Source organism: Echeneis naucrates, chromosome 14, assembly GCF_900963305.1.
Source record: "Echeneis naucrates chromosome 14, fEcheNa1.1, whole genome shotgun sequence".
NCBI lineage: Eukaryota > Metazoa > Chordata > Actinopteri > Carangiformes > Echeneidae > Echeneis > Echeneis naucrates.
In genome coordinates this window covers 3,105,856-3,126,284 of record NC_042524.1, presented here as the reverse complement: position 1 = coordinate 3,126,284, position 20,429 = coordinate 3,105,856, and the positions used below count along the sequence as shown (strand labels likewise).

Sequence of the window (20,429 nt, the reverse complement as noted above, 5' to 3'; positions counted from 1 at the left end):
CTCCCTGAGCTCTGACTCCTTCTCCTCACCCCCGCCATTTATCTCCCTCTGATAAATCACCTACATCCTCAAGGGGTATTCAACTTATTACCTCGACACAAACGACTGTCTGTCATGCTTAGTCTCATTTGCAGGTGATGTCGTGTGTGTCCTGTGCTGCAGGATCTGATTAAGAGGACGTGGCTGATGTGGACTGTGCACGCCGCTTTGTTTAAAATGTGGCAGCTCTCTCCATGCTCCAGTGCATCAACAACGTGGATCAGTCTTCAGTCAGTGTGCCGCTGCAGCTGAGGCAAACAGTCGACCTGACGTCTAGTGTGACATACGGTAACGCACAAACATGCCCCGGCACCATCTGAGGTGACAACCGGTGTGAGTGTGAGCCTTCATCTGCGGTTGCAACACATAGCTTAGCTGCTGTAAAACTGTTAGCGCTGCGCCATGCCTTGTTTCTGTCATGCTGTATCCCTCAGGCTACGCCTCAAGTCTCTACCTGTGTGTCTCTCACTCGCTCTCTTCTCAGAGTATTATGTGTGTGCGTCATATCAGCCAGCCTGCTGTAATAACAGAGCAGTACTGCCAGCGGCATAGAAGTGTGCAGAAGAGACAAAGAGAGGAGGGGGAGGCTCCCGGGCTGGTGGAGACTGACCTTACTTCCCGAGTCCTTGGGTCCACACTCCCCTTTATCGTACCACCATTTGTTTTTCAGTTTGTCTAAGACTCCTGCTTCACTCAGTTTCAATACGGCAAGGTTTACAGGCGTTCTTCAAATCACGGGGGGTGGGGGGGCAGGGGGGAAGGGTGGGGTGGGGAAAATAACATAAATAACATCATAGGACATGTTATTTTATGTTATTCAATCAGAAGAAGCCCAACAAGAGCAACTCAGTACTCTTCACAAAGTGACGAAGCCGGGAAGGGGCCCCACTTACGCTACATGCCTCTTTGCTCGTCGGTCAATCTGGTTGTTTCAGTGGTTTCACTGGGGGACGTCAGAGGGAGGGGGGCAGAGCTAACAGACATATATGCATGGGGCCCCGGCTGCATCGCTTTTCAGGAACAGGCACATACTGCCGGGACCTTTATCAGAACAAGTACGAGGGCTAATACTGTCAACCCAAAATTATTGGCTCAGGGATGCGCTTCAAGTTCTGTGGTCAGTGTTTGTTTCAAACAAGACACTACAAATCTCAACTCCCCCCCACAGCCAAAAGGCCAAACATTCCCCTTTAGGTCGCTACGATCGCTACATTAATACAGCAAATATTTCTGCTTTGACAGTACTCGCACTTTAAAAAAAAGAAATACCAACTCGACCCGGCAGATGCCCCTGTTGCCAGCAAAACACATTTCTCTTTTACCCGCATTAAGGTCACATGGGCTTAGCGACATAGTGGCTAACCTTCTCGCCACCGCCTCCGCTGCCACACTCTCCTTTGTCGTACCACCACTTGTTTTTCAATTTGTCCAACAGGCCTTGCTCATTGAGTTTTAACACTGCCAGGTTAACTGCACTTCTTGAAAACGATAAAACATATTTGGTGAGAGGGATGAGTATGCTGTCCAATTTGTGAGGGAAGGAAGAGAAGGGGGAGGGAGGAGAGGGGAGGAGTAGCAGTGAGAGAGGGACAAGGGTGGAAAAGTGCATTAATGCTCTAAACTGTTACATCCCATCCCAGGAACCAAACACACGCTGAGCACAAGTCTCTCTGCCTGTTCACGTTGGAAAATATTAATGTTGCACATTTTATTAAACTGTATAAGATTATTTAAACATATGCAGCAATCCTAACCCATATTACAAAATATATATATATATATATATATTTTTTTTTAGGTACACTCGCACTGTTGGCACGTCACTAAATATTAAGTCGACTGCAATGAGACAAACTTTTGTGCATTCAGTCTGATGTCTTTAATTAACCAGCGAAGTATCAACCTGATGGATCTGAACCAATTTTAAAATAGAAATCTACTGTAAGTCTCACGGTCAGCTACATTTACCTGGAGCACCAGAGCCACATCAAATTTCCTGCTCCAATATTTTTGACTAACGTTTCAGTTTTGTTTTTTAACGCTAATGAATCCAAAGGTTTGGGAAGTGCTGGTTGAAGGGATTTAGTTCAGTTGGTTTACTATATATAGGGTAGACTCTAGACTATGGTAAACTCTAAACTCTAAAAACAGACATTTCCAAATAACCAGCTGTACACATAGTGTGTGTGTGTGTGTCAGCCAAATCAAAGCTCACAGGATTTCTGAGCATTAAGCTGATCTGGAACATCATAATTGACTTGTATAAAAATGTGAAAAGCTATTTAAAATAAGTGTGCATCATAATTTCATGGGTCCTTTTGAAGGCTGCCATTGTGATATCTGACGATAGTGAAGCGAGAGAGATTTGCCTCAGCGTGCATTCTGATCCTTTTAATTTATTTGTACCATTACAAAAAATATATAATGTTTAAAAAAAAAAAAAAAACAGTAATGGAGATGGATCAGAGACACAAAGCAACAGAGCTGATATTTCAGTTTGAGCTGATGATGTTGTTTTGCGGAGCCATGTGAACTAACAGCCCCGACCAACTATGTCGCCCGCTCTTGATGGCGCGTCTCCTCGCTCGTATCTGGTCGAGTGACTGACAGAAGACGACATTCTTCCCCCGAAAAAAGCAGCAGGACGGAGGCCAGGAGGAAGGGACTGCCGCGATCTGTCAGGGACTCTTCCCGGTCAAAGCAGCGGCTGAAAACTGGCACCAGCTGAAGAGCAAACCAGTAGCTTCTCTGCTCGACCTCAGGCTCTGCACGGGCCTTTGATTTACCGACTGTGAGGAGCTGGCTGCTTTCGGGACAAATTGCTTTCCTGGTACGTATTCACAAAGGATTAAAAACCCCCGATGTTTGGCTGTGGCTTCCAATGCATTCTCCAAATACATACAACCACAGGGCTGTAGTCTGCTGGTTTGCACATACATGTGCAGCTTTTGCCTGCAGTATATTTATCCGCTCCCTTCAGTGAGACCTTGCCGGCAGGCTTTGATCGATGAGCGCCCGGATTGAAAGTGCAACTCCCCACAATAATGACACTGTATTCTCTGGCAGGTCTGTAAATTCCACTATGTGCGGGAAGCAGTGACAGAGTCTGGCAGAGTTACCCAGAGCTGAGCATTCAAATGGCTCCCAAAACAACACTTGAGTCACTTGGTTGAAAAGAAAGAACCAGTCAGCTGTGAAGGAGAAAAAAAAAAAGCTGGAGAAGCGTTAGCTAAACATCACAAACTAATTAAAAAGTCTGGATAAAATTACAGATGATCTTTTTCTACACGAGACATTTTCAAGAGCAGTTAAGTTTACCGGAGCCATCGAGCATGCCATTCCAAAATCTTTGCTCAAACAGCAAGCACAAGCACATTGAGTTACCTGGTGTGGAGAGCTGTGGAAAAAAAAACAAGAAATGAAACAAACAACCACCCCTGCATCATCACAACGACCCCCACATGCATGCAACAAACACGGATGTCACAAAAAAAAAAAAAAAAGAAGAAGAAAAGCCACTACTGTTGCCTTAAAGTAAAACGCCCTGCCCACCCACACCAAGCAGAAAGTGGAGACAGATAGAGATAGAAAAGGCGGCACACCAGGGAAGGTGGAATACCATAACAACACGTAGAACATATTGTTACACTATTCCACCCACCTTAACTGTGAACCCTTGGGTGTGGCTACTCCGTAGCCTTTGGAGTCCAAGTTGCCTCCCACTTTCATTGTGTCGCAGGGCTTGCGCTGCTCTGTGTACTCGTTCATAGTGGACTCCAAGAGGAAGGCGTATTTCCCTTTGGACTTGCGGACCCGAGCCACGCCCTCAGCCGTGGTCTTGGTGAAGACGGTGGGCTCGGCCGACTTCATGTAGCCCCACATCTTCTCGTAGACGGCGATCTTTGACCGCTGTGGGGGTTTCGAAGGGGGTTGGAAGTTCAAAGGTAGACGTGGTGTGAGAGACGGAAAAGAGCATGTCCGTGAAGAAAACCAGGCACAGGGAACATGAAGCAGCACCATTTACAAAATTTCATCTGACCATTTTGGCTAAGAAACTATCTGAGCGAGCATACTCCCTCAGTAACTAACCACGTCTCGTGTAGCAGTTTAAATTGTAGCGTATTCTAATGTAGCATTAACATTGGTTTTGTTTTATGGTTATGGAACGTCAGTGCAACGAGTTTAAATGAAAACTGAGTTGAATCTATTCAAGCGATTCGGGGGAACAGACCCAAACCTTTGGAGTGAGAAACACTCTGGCTGGCTTGAATTCATCTCAGCAACACTGAGTTCAAATGATGGAAGAAATGGAAACTATAGAAATATGCTGTGAACTGACATGAGTTCAAGCTGCGCCGTGTTGCTTCTCTTCAGGGAGGAGAGCACTTACCGCCTTTCAAGTCTGCAGGGGGGTAAAAACTGGTACAGACCTTAAAACTGGGCCTTTGTCTTTCCCCAGCCTGTGTGAGAGTAGACCATTAACCCCAGTGACATCCACTCACCCTGAAGAACTCCTTGGTGGAACCAGAGTCCAAGGTGCCATAGGCAATGTCGGTCTGCTTGGCCAGATCCTCTGCGCTCTCGATGGGGGATACCATCCTCTCCACCGTGAGGAAGGCAGCCAAGTTAGCCGTGTAGGACGAGATGATGATGAGCGTAAAGAACCACCACACTCCTCCCACGATTCGTCCCGACAACGACCTTGAAGAGGAAGAGGAGGGAGGAGAAAGGAAGGGAAGGATTCGAAGGCGGACGGATGGGCGAAAGGAAGGAAGCGCCAGAGAGGAGAATGTGGTCATTGGGGTAGTACAAGAGATAAAATTAGGAGAAAGGGGAGAAGGGAGAGAGATAAAAAGAATAGACCACAGTCAATGTTGGAAAATACACTGAGATTAAAGACAGCTATGATGGAATATGACTGAGTAAAGCATGAACAGACCGGCCACCACTGTGGACACTGAAAAAACTCTGATCTGTCACCACAAGGTGGAGCTCTGACAACACTGGAAGCCCACCAGCGCTGTATTTACCCTTCATTAGTGCAGATTGGCTCATATAAAAATCCTACATGCTTGCGTTGACCAGCTATGCTACAGAAAAGGTACATCGGTTCCGTCCCTTCTTCCCGACACCCCCTGCCCCCCCTTCCTCTTTTTGTTTATTGGCAGGATGAAAAGGGTTGCAGGTCCCCGCGGCCGGCGTAGCGAGGGCACTGTTCTTTTCTTGTTTGTTCGCTCGGGGGAGACTGATAGCTCACTGCTCAGGAGCAGCGGAAGGTCGTGAGGAGAATCTTAAACCATAAATGCTGCATTGAGGAGAACAAACAAGATCTCCCCTCGGTGCAAATCAAACAGCAGAGGATACAAAACCCTCAGGCCTGCTTGTCAGATGGAGGGGGAGAGGGACGGGGATGTGAGGAGGGGAGGAGAGAGTCAGTCAGTGTTTTCCTGGCTGGTATTTCCGAGTGCCTCATTGCAATCTGGTCGTACGTACCATTGTTCCAAATACACACGGGGTACTTTGTTCTCTCTGCCCTGTAATGTGCATGTATGCACAAGGGTGGTAGCGTCCTTTTGTCAACACAGCCTGATGCTCACACAGCTGAAAGGACCTTGATTACCGGCACCTCTACACAACACTTAGTGTACTTGATTGCGTTTTGACAAATGGCAGGGCTCTGCCGGCACTGGTCTCGCGCAGAGTCGTCACCCGAACCAAAGAACCGCTGAGGAAACCTTTGTTTTCTCGCTCTGTGCTGATGAAAGCGCCCGTGGCGGCTGAGGCAACTTTCAATAGAGAGGAGCTGCAGCAGTGCATGTCTCCTCCACACACACAGCAAGCTTTGCCCATGAAATAGACTTACTTGATGTATTAGCTCTGGATTTGAATACAAATGACTTTCCTCTCTTTCTCTCCCTGCACTCTACTTTCCCCCCTTCCTTGAGATGATTGAGGGCAGTTCTGAGACTTTTGAGCACAGAGACTTTAACTGTAAAATAATGACTGAAGAGGCGGAGGCAGTGTGTGCGATAAGATACGTGGATGGGTCCCGTCCCCTCTCGCCCTCCTGCCTGGCTTATTTCCTTTCCCTACCTGCAGAAATCCCTAGTCTCCCTATCAGACCGGCTGCATCTTTCCCTTTCATTCTCTTTTCTGTGTGAGCAGCAGTGGATTGTGGGAGTGTAATAATGGGACCAGAGGAGGAGCGTCTCTCTTTGCCATCCCTCCAACCCTCTGAGCTGTGTGTTTCCTGGCTGATACCACTGACTCTGATCCACAGTGACACACTGCTGTGTCTTGATGAGCCTGCAGTAAACAGAGAGGATGGGAGGAGGGGGGGGCAGCTTAGCAGAGAGAGTGTGCATAATTTCCAGGCCACATCAGTATCTCCAGTGTGTTTTTTCTTTCTCTATTAACCTTGAATCGATGATGCCAATACACAATGCTAACAACAAGTAACGCACTGCAGGCTAATCATTTGACTTCGACACAGCCTAGAAGATGTGTGGTTTCGTTTCTTTTACGATTCATTTTGGATTAATAGTTAAGAATATTTTACTAATTACAAGGTCTGAAGAATCTTTTTATGAAGGTGGATTAATTAATCTTTGGCTTTATATTATTATTATTATATTGTTTTTGGATTGTTTGTGCCCTTCTCATTGACATATATTTTCGTGGTCAGAGGTCAAAGGTCAAGGTAACAGTGACCTCGCAAAACATGTATTTGGACTTGTGAATACCATACGTTTTACTGTCTTCAGTTTTGTTTTTTTTTACTTTATTTTATTTTACTTTTTTAAAAAATTTGGTCCAAATTGTCACCTCGATTCAATGAAAGTGTGAGTAGACTTTCATGGCTAAAGGTCAAAGGTCATAGGTGCATAAAAAAATAAATAAATCTATATTTAATGTTTCCTTCCATCAACACTGAATACTTTATTTGTCGAATTTGAAAATACAAAGATGAAAAGTTTGGAGCCTCCCTCCCGGGTAACAGTAGAGCTGGACACCTGCTGGCCTCCCGCTCTGTATTTCGCTGAAGTTTCAGTGAGTGATGAGTGACAAGTCTGTTGCAGCTTGATGTAGCTCGGATCCATTCAACAACATGCGCCTCATAAGTACAATATAAACTGAGATGAAGTCTTTAACCCAGGCTATAAAAGTTAATGTGATAACACAGTGGCTCTGGTGCGTGTTAAGTGCAGCATGACGGTGCACGTGGATGACTCAAAGTAAACTACATGTGTGCACGAGACTGATTTGTTGTGTTGTTTTTAATAGTCTCAGGAGGAAGCCGAGTTCTGTTATGATACACGCCCAGCAGTTAATCCTGATCGTTTTCAAGAATTTGTCAACTGAATATAATAAAAAATAGTCTTTCTTTTAGGAGCTATCACTTTGCTTCACTTGTCTATGTGTAATGGATTATAAAATACATTTAACAACACTAACTGCCAAGTAGTGGACTAGAAACCTCCCACAGCGTTCCCCCAGATGGTGAAACGGTTACCTGCTCTCCTTGGTTAGTTAATGCCCAAATCGCTTTTCTTTCTTTCTTTCTCTTTTTGCCTACTTCTGAAAACTGCCTTCATTTTCAGATGCTTTTATAAGTGTAGTGCAATTCAATGGTCGGAAAAATTCAGTCAGTAAATATTTTTCATTCAGGGTTCATTTGCATTTTTACTAACAATCTGCACTTGCTTATCCAAGGGTGGTTCTTACCGGGGTCTTTGTCTACCAAAAAAAAAAAAAAGAAGAGGAAGAAGAAGAAAATTTGACTGTAATGACATACAAGCTGTGTTTTCCTAAAAGTGGAGGAAACAAGAAAACCAGACAGGGAAATTATTAAAAGAAATAAAGTAGGAACAAAGCAGAAATTGGCTGCAGTGTTTGGGGGGACGGGATTCTCTGCAGCAGGCCAGGAAGCCTCAGGGTATAAAGTAAATGTGGGGGGAGGGGGGACGTGAATAATTTCAGTAATTATACAGCAATTAGTCAGCATTTCTTCCCTACTGGTTAACTTGCTTATGCTTAATGAATTTGTATTTCTTAAATTGGGCAGAAGAAATGTAAAATGGCTGCCATGGTGTGCTTGTTGGCTAGCTGGTCTTTCTGATCTACAGCTATTTATGCCATTAACCTTCACAAGAAATGGAAAAAACCTGAGCCACACTGAAATTTTAATGTGTAGCTCATCAATTATATCCATTCATTATTTAAAAAATGATCTTTTTCACGTGGCCGAAGCAGAAGCTCATTCACACACTGTTGAACTGCATTTAAATGCTGGGCAAAAACCAAAATGAGTTTCCATCCTGCACAGCCGGATATAAAGGTGGCTTGTGTTTGAATGTTTCGCACATTCAATGCACCATATATTGTAGATTCAAAGAACTGGAACATGCAGGATATGGAATATATACAGTATACCGCATATACGAGCTGCAGAATAAAAGGAGCATTTTAAGGGAAAATAAGCTTTTGGAGATTTGATGAAATTTCAAGGACAAAAAAAAGAAGAAAGTCTCATCTCAGGAGTAAATATAATAAGCTTCTTGTTAGTATCAGTGACCGCTCTGCAAACGGTCTGATTCACCGCGACAGAAAGTAACAATTTCTTTCCAATCGCAGAGCTCTCGTTCTCGACTTCCCCTCCTTTATTTCCTTTGATGGGGGAAAAAAAAAGACGCAGAAATGAAAAGCTGCTGTCGGAGATGATTTGGTGCAGAGGGTGTGTGTTTGTGTGTGCAGGTTTTCCACGGGACAGAGGAGAACTGGAGGAGGTGGTGAGGGGAACCGGGGCAGCTCTGACCTTGAGCAGAGCCTAAATAAATGAGGAGGTGCTAGTCTGCTCCCAGGGTGATACCTGGGGCGACCGCACCATTTGACTTATTCATAGCAGACAAACTGTCACTCCACATCGCCGTCTCTACCTCTGTCTCCATGTCCTGTCATCAGGCTGCCTCCTCACCTCACACACAGCCCTGAAAGAAGATTTTGTATCTCTGTGTCAGAACAGATAGCCAGATAAAACCAGAAAAGGCGACAGTACTAATGAAGGTAGCTGTGCATCAGTTGCTTCTGCAGTAACGTCAGTGTCATCGTCATCTACACAGCACAATTTCAATAGCATGCAGATTTTTCACATGAAAATGTTGATAGAAAAAGACCGCCCAAAAATGAACTTCAGCTCCAGAGGAATTATGTTTACTAGTGAGACTTTGTTTTGTTCATGTGAAACTCTCTGGGGCCTTTAAAAGTTACTAAAATTCAAAAGGGAACTCATTGTTGAGTTAAACTAATCAGCGTTAATGGAGCACTATAACTACTGTGGCATCAGAAGTGGCAAAGTTTGAACCGGCGCTCTTAAAATGTTTTCATAAAGGCTACACAAACAAATGTTTCAGTGGGAGCTGGATATGTTTCTGATAAAAGCCTCCTCATTAAGCACTTACTACCACGATATCAAAGCAGGAAACATTAACTTGGTGCTCGTCTTTGAGGCTGTGAGCTGCTATTGTACACAGAAGCAGTTGGAGCCCTTCGGCGATGCCCATAATTTGCAAAAATAGTGCGACAAATCAACCGAGTGTGAGGAAGGACAAGCCCTGCTGACATAAGCAGGGAGCGATGCAGCAGAACAGCAGGATGTCAGCTGGATAACAAAGCTAATTGGCATTGAATTAATAGAATAATGGGGATCTTGCAGATAGGCCACTTGAAAGTCATCTCTCCTTTTCAAAACACAGCTTTTTGTTGGCGTAAATTCATCGCTGAAATTAAATGTTACGCTTCATCCGGAGCCATCGAGAAATTTGCCCGTCACCATGCACGCGCTCTGAGCTCATCTGGGACTAATCAAGCCAATCACAGGCGTTCTCATTAGCTCGCTGGAGATGTGGCGACCACGACTCAGCGGAAAAGACAAAAGATAATCCGTCTGAGGTGATGAGACGGAAGTGACTGAAAACACCTGCGCCGTCTTCTGCGGATATTTTCTGATGACGCGACTTCCTGAAGTCTGAGGAGGAAACACCAGAACAGCTGAAGTTCCGTTCGTCTGGGATTTGTACTCAATTAAAAGGACAATCATGCCACCAATTCATTTAAGCACCCCTCTTCTCCTGTTTCCAGGGAGACACAGCCACTGGAGACCGGGATATTAATCACTGAGTTAATTATTATGGGCTGCCTTGAGGGAGCAGGAGGGGGTATTAACCCTTATTAAGAGTGAGAGAGAGAGAGACAGAAGAGAGAGGAAGACGTCCTGTGCCATTTCACCTCCTGCCTTTCGTGTCCCGATGCCGTGAAATAGAGTTCAAAAACGAAAAATGGGAAAATGACATCTCACAAAGAGGACGGGACCACATGAGGAGCAGCGCACCGAGCTGGTACAGCGGAGGGTAAAAGGAAGGCGATAAGGAAGCTGGATTGATGTAATAGTCTCGAACTTTAGTTCGCCAACAGCAGCCTGTTGTCACGCAGCGTTCCAGAGGATATGACCAATATTTAAATAATACGAAAAAGCTCGTTTTCTATAAAAGCTTCAATTCCAAATGTCTTATCTGCCACTTTGAGGTTTCAGGTCACTCTCAGTGTTGCGCTCATATTAAAAGCTGTAAAGAGATGTTAGTCGGGAACTAATCTGTTTTTACTGATATCTGATTCATCAGATAATCCGGGTCTGTGGCTGTGGAACAGTTATTAGCCTTTCTCTACCACTTTTAGCATTAGCTGATGCAAATAAGCTTGAATTTTTTTTTCCTTCAAATTAAAATCAGTTGGCTATTCTTGTTCTACGACTGGATTGTCCTTCCCTAAAATGTGTCAAGCCCTCGTTTTAAAAGTTGAACCTTGCTCTTATCGTAGCTGCTCTGATGCGTGTTTTCTTTTCTTTTTTATTTCCACTGAATCACTGTGAGATGAGACAATTGGCCCTTTAAAAAGGAAATTTGATTTTACTCCTGACGGACAATGTTAGCATCTAATAATGTGCCTGTAGCTCCCGGCTTGACAGTCTCTGTGAAAATTAAACTCCCAAAATACCTGAAGTGACAAAAACCAAATTATTTATATTTACAATGTGATGTAATTCGTTTACGGTGGACAGTGGTGTGGAATTTTTAAAGGTTTCATGCAGGTTTCTGACCGGATTCGTCCCGTTCACTTCTGCCCTTGTCGCTCCCTCCGTGCCGTCTAAACTCCCGCTGTGTGAAGGGATTTGCATGTTGCCCTGTCAGGCTAAACTGGAGTGGAAGCGCTCCTGAGCTCCGGCTCTGTGCTGATGGATTGGGGAGAGGCCCATGGGATTAGCGGTGACAGGTGGAATGCAGCGGGGACCGCAGCCAGAGACAGAGAGGGTTGAAATGTACACTTTTTATTCTGACGCCAACATTGTTGTGCAGCTCTCAAGTCCTTATCTGCGGTACACAGGCAGAGATGGTGATGGCGGCGGGTGGTGGTGGTGGGGGTGGGGGTGGGGGAGGGGAGGTGGTCTGCACACAAGTGAACAAAGCAAGTGTATTTCTTAGATGAGTGTGCTTAATTACAGTCAGAGGGCCACTACAGTCTCCTCTATAGGTTGCTTACGTGAGGTCGGGCTATAATGTACCTCAGGATCCTCCATCTTGTGTGTTTCTCTGTTCTCCTCTGGTGTGGGGGAGGCTGAAAGATACAGGCCGGTTTGGTCGTCCTTCCGTCTTCTAAAAATCTTACCAACTCTATTACAGCATAACATCCATAAGGGCTTAAAGCAGATGAAAGAAGTATTATATAAAAGACTTAAAATACCTACAGGAGCCATTTTAGCAGTAGCTCAAAATAACCCAAACAATCCATCCGCTGGAGCTTTGGGCCGTTCAAACAGCTAAGTTTGGAAGTCTATAGGTTTCACCATGACAGCAGATGTCAGCTGAGAGGACGTCGCTGTGTGATGATGGACACGAAGCCTGATCTGTGACTGCAGAAGACAAAGACGGCTGGAGGGCAACATGGCCACACAAGAAACTGTACAAGACCCCGTTTCTCCACCTTTCCACCAAAATACGCCCCACACCTTGTGGACAGCGGTGCTGCCGGTCCCGGAGCCCAAAGGAACTCCCAGTTTGGATCTCGTAATTTGGACAAAGGTAGGAGACTTCACAGAGATGGTGAAAGACGACAGACTTTGACGGCGTGTTCTTAGAATGAATCACACAGGTTTCACGCCGTGGAGCGACACGGCTGCTGATGTAAGTTGGGCTCAGCAACGCAGACACACAAGCGCAAGGCCACAAAACTGCATTAGCTGGCAGACAGTGAGACAAACTAATTTCCTCACAAGCAGACAACACAGTGTATGAAAGACAACGAAGAACAACATGGCTGAAGAGGAGAGCGGCAGACAGAAATCGATAGCAACAGAGACAGACAACTCTCGGTGTGTCTCTCACATAGACACGAGTGCGATGCTACAAATATACACAGCCTGAACAGCAAACACAGAAAACAGTACCTGATACTTAACACAACAGTCCTCATGCAAATATACAACAGACTGTGCACTAACTTCCTTAAATTAGATAAATAAAACACAGTTGGAGATATGAAGTTCAGTGCATCAGCAGCCGCCGATGAAAGAACATCAACATTTTTAAAACTAAATCAAAAGTTATTAGTCTTTTTAAGTGTCGTTTAAAGGAATAATTCAACTGTCAGAGATGGAAAGACTGATATCAGTCTGCTGTACAAAGAGCCGTGGCTGGGTCAGCTCGTGTTAGAAACAGAAGGAAACACATCGGCCGACCGAAACCCAAAAATATTTTTACAGCTACATTTTTTTTTTAGACATTAGGGACTGCAGAATTCAATTACTGTACTTTGCTTTCAGTGCTGGATTAAAGAGTGCCAGATTAAATATATACAACACAACAATACCCAAACTTTCTGATTAAATCAAATTAAATTCAATTAGATAGATAATTAGGTTGCTTTAGATGTGATGCTCGACATTTTTCCATCTTTGCTAAGTTTATTTATAGTGGCACAGGAATGAGGTCTTCACAGATATATTCAAACCAGTCCACCTTTACACACCTCTGCTGACGATCACAGTTTTTCAACAGGAAGATTTTATTCAAAAGGTTAGTTTAAGAGGCGTTCATGCTGAGGTTTGTAACCTAACATTTAGGTTTTCACTTTCACTCATAAAAGTGGCTCATTTCTTATTAAGATCATTGTGCTGTTGATCTGCATTAACCCAAAAACCCATGAAAAAAAAAGAAAAAAGAAATTCTTACGGTCGAGGGAAACAGAGGGACCCAAACTTCTGGGCTGGCCTACAAAAACATCATCTCTGCGCCACTTTATGGCTCCATGTTTGAGATTCATATTGATCTTCTCATCTCATTCTTAGAGAAAACATGAATAAGTAGCATTTTCCAAAAGGCTGAACTATTGCTTTAAACCCAGGACAGTTTTATGTTCATCTTTAAAGTCACATATACCAACTCAAAAATATATCATTAAAAATTTTAAGTCATGCGAGAACTTTAGTGAGCGTTTGAAAGCCTCCAAATCATGAAAGGTTTATGTCGTCAAACCATTATCGTGCTGTAAAAAGCCAATAAATCGGTTATTCCAGAGAATAGACCGTGAAATGATCATAATGGAAATGCGTCATAATCCCTTTTTCAGGTGTTTAGTGCCAGGAACGCTTCCTGTTCAGTCAATAAGAAAAGTCAAAACGGGCAAAAACTGGAAGGTGTATCGCTTAAAAATGGAAGTTCAGGCTTTAATGTGAATGTCAGTTGTGGCTCAGGCTGAGGGCACAGTACACAACACAGTACACACAGTGCACAACTCTGTTGTTGTCCTTTGACAATAAACTGAATTTCAACAGTTTTTCTCTTTATGCCAGTGACCATTTAATATGATGAAACAACATGAAGACATGCCAATGTGTATTTCTCTCCTCTTCGGTTGTTGCTCATCGTCTGAAATAATCATGACGGTCTGAATTGGATTGGCAGGCGAGGGACTGAAGTGCTGAGTGTCATCTGTGCGACTGGCTGAAGACTAGCTCATACACAATCAGACACAGACTTCCAATCAGAAGTGAGGGCGCACTGTGATTATATCTGACCTACGGGTCACATAATGTGTCCCCAGCCTGAGGAGTACAGAGCCAAAGCAGCTTCAATCAGACAAGTACCGAGTGACCGAAGTCGGTCTTACCTGGGGGAGATGTCACAGCCCTGCTGCATGAAGGCGCCGAGGGAGAACCAGAGGGAGTTGAAGATGCCAAACTCGTTGGGGGGCTGGTCGCTTGGCGGACCGTCGGTGCCCTCTTCGGGCTCCTCGGTGTGCCATTCGTACGGGCTGAAGCGGCTGACCAGGAAGAGCACCACGCTCACGCCGATATAGGCAAACACGATGCACATCCAGATCTCGTAGGCCAACGGGTCCAGGAAGGAGAACACCCCTGGTTTGGATTTCTGGGGCTTCTTGATCATGATGGAAATGCCCAGCGACATGAAGGGTTTGGAGAAATCGATCACCTCCTCCCGGACCAACGTGATAGTCAAAGGGGCCACGGCAATTTCCGCTTTCTGTGGGGATTTGGATGAAGAGGGATTTGATTAGCCACTCGAACAAGCCTCTCCGAGAGCAGCCACGAATCCCAAATGATGATAGATACACAAACGCAAACAATGGATCCTCTCTCTGAGCCACAGACCAATCAAACATCACTTAGTCACAGATATGACATCCCAAAGGCCAACAGCTAGCCACCCGTCAGAAAACAAAACAACAATTACCCCCGTTCTTCTCCTACAGCTCGTGCCATTTCATCTGAATTTTTCCCATGACTGAACAAATCTCTGAGTGATCGAGTTTAGACGGCGGCTGAATACATCTCACAGTGATCAAGTTAAGACAGAGGGAGAAAGAAAAGAAATTGAAAAAACTAATTCTGAAACCCTCGCTAATGCTGAGAGGCTTAGCTGAAACTCCAGGGGAATCAGCAGGGAGGATAAAATAATGTGTCACAGAAATGTGCTTATAGCACGGGAAGGCAAAAAAAAAAAAAAAAAAGGGATACAGCAACCTCTGAGGTCTGCAACGGGGAAAAATGCACCCTTGTTTGCTGAAAATCCACAAACCAGATTAGAGTTTGTGACTTAGCAACATTTGTGTGACCTTGTCTGCCCGGCTTGGGAGCGAAGGGCTTAATATCAGCAAGAATTTTAAAGTTTCATTGCGACCATCTGACACTAAAGGAGGCAGGAAAGGAGGAAACTGGGACGATGGGGAAGAAAATGAAAGAGATTTAAGTTCTTTCATCCTCTGAAAAATGCACTAAGATGACAGCCTCGGGGCATTTAGTGCACGCTAAAATACGTGGCAGGTTAAATGGAGGTACAGCTTTTGTGGTAGCGTGGGGCTTTTCAGGGAGAGCTGGGAAGAAGTGAATGCTGACAGCTCCCATGTCCTCAGACATTCCCATGAACAGTGTAGAAAAACCTACCAGCTAAATCACACTCTGTGCTTTCAAACACACAAAAGCACAGTCACACACGTTTTTGCGTCGCCGTACTGGTGACGACCTCCAACTAAATCTGCCATCGTTTCTCCTCCCTCTGCTGCTCCTGCCGTCGAGATCTACCCCACGTCCTGCTAAGCGACAACATAGCATACCACAACATATTTCACCTTTTCACTTTTAATGCTTTTTATCATTTACTTTTAAAAAAAAAAAACTTTTGGCCGTGAAATCCCAACATTATGCCATTTTTCATCATGTTTGATCTCACAGTTAATGTCAGCAGCAGAAATCAAACCATCACCTCAAAGATTCGACAACAAGCTCCAGGCCTCCTCAACCTCCTCTCGCAATAATTCCCCGCTCCCAGCTCGTGTTTACACCAGCAGAGACTGATGGTCTGTTTACAGTTTCATTTCAGCTGGATTTAATTATCTCCTGAACAAGCAGTGCTTCGGTCAGATTAAGTCGAACTCTGCGGACTCCTGCGGAAAGCCTTTTGTAAAGATTATCACCTTCATTGCACAAAGACAGGTATGACGTCTACTTCCAGCCTCCTTGTTTTCTCACATTTCATGTTTCGTTTTCAGTTGACACAAAAGCTTCACGTTCACCTGATGAATTCTGAATGACGCACATTCACAGCAACACAGTGGCCAACTCATTCTCTACCTTGTCTGACAGAAATACTTTTATTACCCCCTTAGTAGTTCCAATTGCTCACACCAGACGCAGCTTACCCACTACGAATAAACTCAGCATTTCCTTCGCACATATTTCACATTAAAAGCTTTCGGAAGGCTTAAAGTACCAGTTCCCGCTGCAGCTTAAAACATCTGCAGGTAGTGTGATATTTCACTGATGGCTATTTAACGGCAATCAAACAACACTAATGGGCTGTTCAGAGATAAGAGTGGTAAGAGTGATGAGATGCTGTTTGATGTGAATGGGACTTTCAAAAATCAGAAATGCTTGTGTTTGCACTGGCTGTGCTATTACTTGAGTGTTGGCCCTAATTTAAATACATAAAGATTTTTTGTTTTTAACAAGGACATCGTCTGTATGTATGACATTGTGATTCAAATGATGGTGAAGATAACAAATCATGAATAAATTGTTCCACTGAATATATCTTTCCTTTATGCACTCCCCGGAATAAATTTGACTAATTTCAGCCATTTTCATCTTTAACAAAGCTCAAAAACAGCCGGGCTGCTGTATAAATGTGATGTTATAGTAACAGATTAGGTTGGGACGCAGCATTGTCCCTAAATACCATCTTAAATCTTTCTGACGGCATGAAATTAAAGTTTGATTGTGATGAGTCAGCTCAGATGAGAAGCTGATTTCAGTCCAAAAATAACCTCACACACAAGTCCTTACCCCGTACACCAGCTCCCCAACCATGCCGTTCCAGATCTTCGTCTCTGGGTCCCTGGCGCCGTACTTCCCGTCGGGGACGATGGAGATCTTGTACTTGATGCCGATGTGTTTGGCGATCTCGGAGGCCAAGTCCACGCAGTATCCCTCGTACTGGTCGTTGCCCTCGTACATCTCCCAGTTCTTCTTTAGCATCACATAGGGACCCTCCTACACAAGGGACCATAACCAGTGAACCAAGCCATCAGACAGACGGACACATGGACATGGAGGAGCTCGCACAGCAGCAGGACAAACAGAATGACACACGGGAACAGCAGCTCACTGATACCAACCAGGGTCGAGGTTAAAGGTCGGCTGGGAAGCTTCCGACCGCTCGGAGCGCTAAGGGAGCAAATGTTTTTGAGCATAAGTGAGCATGCAGAAAGTGGCAGAGAAAGGTTGCTGGCAGAACATGGATGTAAACAACGTGGTGCTTCGAATGTTTTAAAAAGCAGGAAATGGATTTTTCTGTTTTCATTAGGCCTCATGTGTGTTTAGGTAACCATTTTGTTTCCAGGAATGCCCCGCAGGGTACCTTCATTTTCAGTTCATGAAGTGGGATTTTCTTCAGCGCTGCACGCGGGAAACTTTTGATTTATCATAAAGCAATGGAAAATAATAATCATTTTAGAGCTGCATAAATTCAAGATGTGATCAGTAATTTGTACCAAAGAACAATTTCCCTGTTAGTCGACATGATCGGCATGATCGATGAGGTGTAATTAGAAAGACTCTTATGACAAGAGTTGGGCTGAACTTAATTGAAAGCAGATTGTTGTTAGCTGGAAAATCACACTCCACGAGAAACTCTTTTAAATTGAATAAAAAAATGTACTTCGTTGCTGCTCAATAACACTGAACACCAGGAGCTCCGGTTCTATCAGGTTTACGTTATGACTAATGATTCCATGTTGGTTGTTAGATTTTTCCCTCCCAGCTCATCGTTGGCGAGTGGCTCTAAATACCACAACATCCTCAGCGGGAGTTGCAATTTTGAAGCCATCCAGAGGTCAATCAAACTGCTTTTGCTGCAAGAAAATATCATGCCTGAACTCATCCAAAAATGATTGTATTATCGGCTTTCTGAAAAGTTAAAAAAATAAATAAATTAAAAATTAAACAACAATATATTTTTTGGGGGTTTTGACTCTTCGGGAGTCGTTAATTTTGCTTCTCAGGTTTTCATGTTTGCACTGGACTCTGAAATCAAGCCCTCTGATGCACGACAAATACTTGGGTCTATACCCTTGGGTCTAAGTAAAAGAAAGAGAAAGAGAGTGTAAAACAGAAAGTGTGTTGCAGCTTTAAATCTTCTGGCTTTAAACTCACTTGATTCCACCTGCTGGGATGATTTCTTTCCTAAAGGTAATTTAATGTTGAACAGTCCTGGAGAGATTCTTATGTAATCACAGCGACAGCCTCATGCTGCACAAAAAAAAATAAAAAAAAATCCAAGTATTAATGTGGATGTATGATACACAGAGACTCAAGGAGAAGGAAGGAAAGTATGACTAAGCAGAAACGGAGGCAGACGCAAAGCTAAAGGGAAGTGAGAAACGAGCTGCAGTCAGACTGAATGACTTAATACCTAAAACAAGCCTGACTCGACTCCAGCACTTAAAGTAATCAGAGGGGGGGTGGGGGGGGGGGGGGGGGGGGGGGGTGCACCAGACTGCACTGTAACCAGCAGTTGGTTTATAGATCATTAGACTCGCTGTTGCTCAGAAAGCGATCTAAATGTAAACCTCCGCCTGCTTTCTGCGCTTACATTTCCAAACAAATGACTTTTGTCATGGAAGGTGGCCTACTGCATGTTGAGAGCAGGAGCAATTTATTCATGAGATGTGTTTGCTTGACATTGCCCCGGGCCAAAGCAAGGTAAACCAAAAGACTCCTCAGCGGGGAGAGAATGCAAATGCTCGGCTGAGCCTGCGGCACAACAAAATGTTACTGTAACACATAATGACGCCACAGTTTAGCAGTTCCTTGTCAAAGTGAGACGTTCGCAAATCTCACACAAAAATGCAGATGGAATTTTTAAACGCACAACACAAAGGAACGATTCTGCGGGAAAGGTTTCTCTCTGGACTTTTTCCTTTCTCCGTGCACCTTGAAGGTGAAGTCGTGCTGGAAAACGTGACTTTGCGTCTTCGTTGTCCAGAAACTAGGAATGCGTGGAAATAAAATGTCAAATACATCCGATCGCCCCCTTTTGTGTTCTTCCATCAATGAAAGTCCTGTTTATTTCCTTTTAAATTATTTTTTGCCAGGAAGAGAGAAAGAGCGATGACATGCAATAAGTGCACCTTCAAGAAATTCCTATTTTTCCTTTTGATTTCTGAGAAACTACAAAGTTCCTTCAGGGAAACGTCAGAGGATATTAGTAGGAAACTACGCAGTTGTTATATTTGTCTTACATTTGCCGACAGATAGGTTGGAAACTTTCTGACTCGTACCACAAAAGATGTGAGTCCAAATTTTAAAGATGTCATAAGCACTGATAAATTCGTTGCTGCCTCCTCCTCCTCCTCCTCCTCCTCGTGGTTACCCAGCTGGAAAACAGAGTTCCTGATTTCCTGATGGAAACTTCATTCGCCGGTTGATTTTCACAGATGTTTTGGATGCGTATCAAAGAGAAATCATCCATAACCCGTGTGATCTCAGATAGCAGGGTGTATGACAGAACTGGCAGCCAAAGGGGGAGGAAGAGGAAGAGGAGGAGAGGCAGAGATAAAGGATTCACTCAGTGTTTCTGGCACAAGAGGAGAGCCGTGCTTCAGAGGTCTTCACAGGAAAGGCCAGCGTGGCTGACAGGTCAATAATCACAACCACACGGCTTCACTCACTGCCTAATGAGACTAATTAAACATGTCATTAAACGCACACACAGACACACCACAGGGGCCACTAAATCCATACATACATACACAAATACATGTCTGACTGCGCTGTGCAACATTTGCCTGTTTGGTTTTCTGTATGTTTGTGTGTGTTTTGTGCGTTATGTAAGATAAATAATCTGGAGCACGTCATGTTTGAATTCGAGCAGCAACATGAAGGTCCACATTGTACAACAACCTGAGCACAAAACGTTTTGCGAAGCAATCGCACATCAGTGCTTCTCGGCAAATGACTCATTTCTGGGTCTCGGTCATCTGCAGCCACTTCAGGAACTAATCACATTTTTATTTGAAATTAATTTAATTTGGTGGTTCGACGATGAAAAGAGGAAGAACAGAACGCTTGAAGCACAAATGCAAAAAATTTAAATAAAATAAATTTACAACTGCCTACATATTTTTTTGAGACAAAGCGCACTCAACTGGCTGCTGAAGTGGGATGCCATGACCTTGTCACGAGTAAGTGAATAAGTGTTTTAAGTTGCTTTGACCTTGTTGGATTATAATTGTTAGATCTAATGAAAATACGGACATAACTACAA

General features: G+C 44.1%; 1 protein-coding gene across 4 annotated transcripts in view; it reads right to left on the bottom strand.

Moving 5' to 3' along the window:
- Nucleotides 1–20,429, bottom strand: part of gria4b (glutamate receptor, ionotropic, AMPA 4b) — an 88,383-nt gene that overhangs the window by 5,340 nt on the left and 62,614 nt on the right. For 2 of the 4 annotated variants that reach the window (XM_029520153.1, XM_029520155.1), the window contains exons 10-14: nucleotides 16,949–17,155; nucleotides 14,257–14,630; nucleotides 4,542–4,740; nucleotides 3,701–3,948; nucleotides 1,403–1,517 (exon numbers count right to left, since the gene is read on the bottom strand). In XM_029520153.1, coding sequence (XP_029376013.1) covers nucleotides 1,403–1,517; nucleotides 3,701–3,948; nucleotides 4,542–4,740; nucleotides 14,257–14,630; nucleotides 16,949–17,155 — 1,143 coding nt within the window. Of the gene's footprint in view, nucleotides 1–649; nucleotides 765–1,402; nucleotides 1,518–3,700; nucleotides 3,949–4,541; nucleotides 4,741–14,256; nucleotides 14,631–16,948; nucleotides 17,156–20,429 lie in introns of all 4 variants that reach the window. The other 2 variants (XM_029520152.1, XM_029520154.1) reach the window with 1 other exon arrangement.